The sequence below is a fragment of the Rhea americana genome, unplaced genomic scaffold (genome assembly GCF_003343005.1).
Source record: "Rhea americana isolate MKP2758 unplaced genomic scaffold, rheAme1 scaffold_118, whole genome shotgun sequence".
Lineage (NCBI taxonomy): Eukaryota > Metazoa > Chordata > Aves > Rheiformes > Rheidae > Rhea > Rhea americana.
Genome location: NW_028185239.1, coordinates 3,051,169 through 3,056,535, shown reverse-complemented (window position 1 = coordinate 3,056,535; position 5,367 = coordinate 3,051,169). Strand labels below are relative to the sequence as shown.

Below are 5,367 nucleotides of genomic sequence, written 5' to 3'. Positions count from 1 at the left end.
TGAGCCTAAGAGCTGGGGGTCTTGGGCTTGTCTGTCCCCACACAGGTACATATGATGCAGCCTTCCCTTCCCTGTCTCTGCTAGCATAAAACAAGAGCAGCAGCAGCAGYGAGGCCAGACTATTCCAGCCTCCTCCCTTGTAAGGCAGCTGCTGCCTTAGGCAAGAGCAAAGTTCAGGCTTTGTTCTGCCCTGGCTCCCTAGTCATGGTGACCAACAGGAACRTTCTTTGTGAAAGCCGCTCATTTCCTGCCTTGCTCAGAGCAAGCTGTGCACTTTCCAGGCCTTTCTGACTGTGTTCTAATAGCTCTCTCTTCTCCCTGTAGATCTGAAAAAGCTTGCAGAAATCCGTCAACAAATCCCTGTTTTGAGCCAGAAGCGTAATGATCTCTATGGCATAGAGATGAAAAAATGAAGCCGCGTGAATGCGGAAGGCTCAGGTGGCATCATGGCTGCTGCCTTCATCTTTAGGATTCCTTTGCGTGGTAGCTCCAGAGGCTACTGCTAAATGGATAGTTAATAAAAAAGTAAATAACTATCTTGTTGGTGTAATTCTAAAAATCCATTCAAATGTAGCTTCTGAGCTGACTTTTATATCTCCTCTCATTTCTTATTTTTTTGCGGTATTTAACAGCTAGGACAAAGAGAGAAGTCAGGTGTTTTCTAACTATCTGGGGTTTGTTTTGCAGGAAATGGGGACGGAAACCTTGTTACCTGTGGAAATCCTGCRAAGTGGCTGTAGTAGCTGGGATTTCTCAGTGAATTGTCAAATAATCTATCAGCATGACTTTTCTGCTTGTCTCCTGCCTCAGTTGTACATGCCCAAGCCATCAGTTTAGACTTGCATTCATGCCCAATTCCTGACTGGGCAAGCTTAAAATTTAACACRCTAAGCCAAAGAGGCCACCTTCTGCTCTGCATTGCCGAAAGACGGTGCAAGAGGAAGCCAGAGAGAGCTACTACTCTAGAAGAATCTGTAACAGGCTTTGGTTCTTGTGCCTTCTCTAGACAACAGCTGTATTAAATTCTCCTTGTTGCAGTTCCTRTAGTACTGATGTGCACYACCCTTTTGTTAAAGCAMAGGYGTAGTAACAYGCAAGTTAAAACCAAAAAATACTGCTTCCTTAATGTCATGGCAGAATGGACTTGAAGGCTGTCAGAGGGCAGGCTTAAACTTAGAAGGCTGTGAGAGGAGCCAGTCAAAGGGTTAGAAAATTAGTTGCACTAGGTCTTTCCATCCTCAGACATGCAGAAGACAGGTGCTAGAGTTGCTGAATGTCAGAATACGTTATCCCTGTCAAAGGCTAACTCCCATCAGCTGCGCGTGAAATCCTCCTTACTCCATTGCTTTTGCTGAGCAGATCAGCTAATTGATTATTAAGGATGGCTTTAAGATGCTCAGAACCAGGCCAGCAGTCTTAAAACTGTTTGCATAGAAGGAAGCCTCCTTGGTACTACTACTTCCACTCCTTAAAAAAAAAAAAAAATCATTCACAGTCCTTCATCTGACATGTGTCTCTGTTCACACAGCTAAAAATAGAGCCGTAATCCATGTGAGCAGTGAGTATGGCCATAGTACAAAGGAACGAGCATGGTCCTCTGAGTAGGGTGCCGTGAGCCAAGGACAGACGGAAGCCACGAAACAACACGGGTTTGCAAAGGACCGCCCAGCGCTGCTCGGCAGATCTGTGTAGAGCACTGGACAATGCTGTGACACTGCTGAGCTCACGGCACAGGAAAACACCGATAAAAGCAACTGGTTTTCTGCTTCCATTCTGYGGGAGAAAGCAGGAAATGGAGAGGCAGAAGAGCAAGGAACCTTTTGTCTTGAGAAGCCTTTAGGTGATGGCTGGCCTGTAAATTGCAATTCATGATATTAGGAGGTGCCTTTGCGCATCATGTGTCGCTTCCGAGGCAGGACGCTGCGCGTGTGAACCCCGACAACACCTCGCGGTACCTCGCAGTGCTTTCCATCAAAACCGAGCCACTGGAGGAGCTCGAGAGGAGCTGCCTGGCGCGCACCGGGCAGACCTTGGCGCAGCTGCGAGAAGCCTGCCTGCAGAGGAAGGAGCGGAGGCCAAGGCAGAGCGAGAGCGAGGAAGAGGAGGGCAAGGGGAAGCGTTTCTCCCTCACAGCATCAGGACGCCTCAACGTTCGACCCAGGGAGGTGAGTGCAAGGGGTGGGCGGTGGCAGGGGGGAAGCCTCCGCGCGTCGGGGCCAGCCGCTGTGCCCTGCTGCAAGGGCCTGACGATGCCGGTGCTGGCAGGTCTGCGGGGGGCATTTTGTGTTGGGCAAAGCAAGTGCCTTCACAGAGCTCCGTCTCCCGCTTCAGCTCTGCGCCAGAAACTCCTTCTACAACCTGTGGAGACCGGAGCTGACACGAGTGGAGCTCTTGAAGGACGCGAGCTCCAAGTGGCAGGTGCTGGAGCGGCTCTATGCACATGCCCCTGAGAGGGAGTGTGAGAGGGGAGCCAGCAGGAGAGCTGGTGGAGCACCGAAGCATGAGCCAGCAGACTGGAGTGATGAGGAAGGAGAGGTTGAGGAAGAGGCTCTGCAAGGGGAGGAGCTGCAGCAAAGCATCTCCTTGTGCATGACCTGGGTGAGGCCGAGCCTCAGGAGCCTCTTGGGGGACGGGCCAAGGTGCCAGGAGGAGGTGCTGCGCGGGAGCAAGGGCAGAGGCCTGCCCCCCACACGCAGACCCTCAGCYTTGCCCTGCGCCTGCCCRGCCCCTCGCCCAGGACTCTCCTTCCCCCATGGGCATCGCCACCCTCCCGCACACTGCGCCTCCCAGGCGATGGTCCTCGCGCCTCAGGGCAGCGCTCGGTGCTCTGCGCAGAGCTTTCTGCTGCTGCTGCATCGCAGCGCAGTGAGAGGGACAGCAGAGGATGCAGGTGCCAGAGGTGCCACGAGACGGGGGCTGCCACAGAGCATGGAGGCAGAGGCACACAGGCTCTCTGCTGGCTGCTGCAGGAAGGCTGCCGCATCGTTGCCCCCCCGTCCCTTTTCTGCTCCAAATAAAAGCCTGGGAAGAGTTTGCCCCCATGTTTCTTCGTGTCAGGTCGGCGTCAGGAGACTAAGTGTGGTGCAGGCGCTGCCGATGAAGGCAGGCAGGGCTGGAGGGAAATGCGGTGAAGCGGTACGAGAGGGAGAGAGGAGCTCGGGTGGGAAGGGGCTTCTGGAGGTGTCTGCTGCAACCTCGTGCTGCAAGCGGAGGCCACCAGAGGAGGTTTTGCAGGGCCTGTCAGGGTGGAGCTCCGCTGATGGCTTCCCCCACGGCCTTGGGAAGCGGCAAGCAATGAGGCTGCAGGAGATGCCATAATGCAAGAGCAAGGAGGTGGGCAGAGGCAGGAGAGTTTCCTCTAGCTTGCCTCCACCAGGTTTCCCCAAAACACCTCACCTTTTTCTTCCTGTCTCTCCACCATGATCCTGCCACAGCTGACCTAGTGCCCCCGGGTAGCTCTTGGATGTTCTTCCACCTTCTCTCAGGGGAGCTCCATGTGGCCACTAGCAGCTCCCGCCACCCTGATTGAAATCAAGGAGTAAATTAAGCCAAACACAAAGGATTCCTTCCCCTTCAAGGACAGGCCACATTACTGTGCTCTCCGTGGCAGGTCTCTGCCAGCAAGCTTTTTCGATCGGTGCTCTCACTGTGTTTCAGGACACAGGCTACAGAGCATAAGGTGAAATGAAGAGGTATTAGTGGAGTGATAAATCTAAAAAAGGAACAATTCCCCACTGGAGCCAGGTCTCCTGCGTTAGACTGATGCCTGACACGTACTCAACAATCAGCATCCGTGTCTGCCATCACTGGGCTCCACTGCCGAAATCACAGCGGCGATTGTGGAGCCCTCTTTCCAAACCACTGCATTGGGTTCCTTTTCCCACGTTGCCCCCACCTCCATCGCAACACGCAGCAACTCAACGCTGTCTTGGGAGCATTCGAGAAGTGCAGCATTCACCAGAGCTGACCACTCCTGAATGTGGACGAGGGAAAGTGCAGGCTGCACACACCAAAGGAGTGTCCACCCACGTGCACTGACCACGCTCCCCTGGGATTCCCCAGGGCAGAGAACAGAAGAGAGCTTGGAACAGGTGCCTTTGGTGAATGAAGGTTAGATGTGACAGAAATGTAGTCCAATTTAATGTCTGTCTGGACAGGAGTACTGTTTTCCCCTAAGCCCTTTGCTTTAGCAGGTTTTAAGCATCTACAGGAATCTGCACTCTCCAAAGTGATATGAATAGACTGGGATTTTTTTCTTTCCCCTAACTGAGAAACTACATAATCAATCCCTGGCTAGATTTGTTGTTGCAGCAGTTGAAGCAATAACTACTCCATTTTTATTTTGGCAGAAGACAGGAACTTTATGCAACCGTACTATACATATGCACCAATATTCTATCAGTATTCTATAAACATAGAAAACCACTTTGAAATAGCTGCACAAGTTCACCCTGTAAAAGTTATGTTCCTCTCAAAGGCAAGGCAGAAAATACATTGAGGTGTTTTCTACCTGGATTCAKCAGGAATGTTATTACCAGCACAGCCATAGTTGAGGAGCCTGGTCAAAGTCGCAGCTCAACTGGCTGAACAGCCTTTAACCCTTGCAGAATAAATTACAGTAGAACTCCTTGGTTAGTGGTATGTCCCTCTTCATCTGTCATGCGCAATTGTATCTCAGTAATTCGAATCACAACTTTTTGACAATTTTTTCTCCATGTTGAATAAAAACAGGGACAAGAGAGTTTTGACATGATCAGGATTAAGATGCATGGCAAGTATGTGTGGAAGCAAGCTCCCAGTCTCTAGAACACACTATATTTAGGTGTGCCTTCAGTACTGTCTTCCTACATGATTATACCAGATTCTTTTAAGATACCAGCTATCATGTCTCATCACAGCTCTCAATCTCTTACTGAAAAAAGAGAAGTTAAAGCCAAGTGTTTATGTGAAAGCAAAACCTCAACTATATCATCCATTAAAAAAAAAAAAAAGAAAAGAAAAAAGGAAAAAGGCAATCCATTCCATCATACTAAAGGGGAGTCTGAGCCAAATCCAACTACATACACATTAACAGGATGCCAGCTACTCAGATTCCCAGCTTTCTTAGGTGGATCTCCTTTCCCCTGTAATCTTCAACTCTTAACATCATAACTGCAATTGCAGAGCCTTGTTCATTCCATGTCTCTTCCTCATTTCTTCTTAAAGGTTCATTCAGGTGAGAGAAGATGAAAGGGAGCCATTATCAGCTCTTCCTAGATTCAGGGCAACCTCAAGCATGCAGAGATCAGTACTACAGGTTTGTGCAGCTTCACTTAGCATTGCTCAATGCTTTCACCAAAACTACTACTTACATATGTCAGAGAGAGA

At 50.3% G+C, this 5,367-nt stretch overlaps 1 protein-coding gene across 1 annotated transcript in view; it reads left to right on the top strand.

Annotated features, from left to right (window-relative positions):
- The window catches only part of LOC146600726 (uncharacterized), a 5,418-nt gene extending 2,100 nt beyond the window's left edge, over nucleotides 1-3,318 (top strand). The window contains exons 2-3 of the mRNA XM_085319847.1: nucleotides 325-2,165; nucleotides 2,332-3,318. Of these exons, the coding sequence (XP_085175973.1) occupies nucleotides 1,869-2,165; nucleotides 2,332-3,318 (1,284 nt within the window). The 5' untranslated portion in view covers nucleotides 325-1,868. The remainder of the gene's footprint in view (nucleotides 1-324; nucleotides 2,166-2,331) is intronic.
- Nucleotides 3,319-5,367: the final 2,049 nt, after the last annotated feature.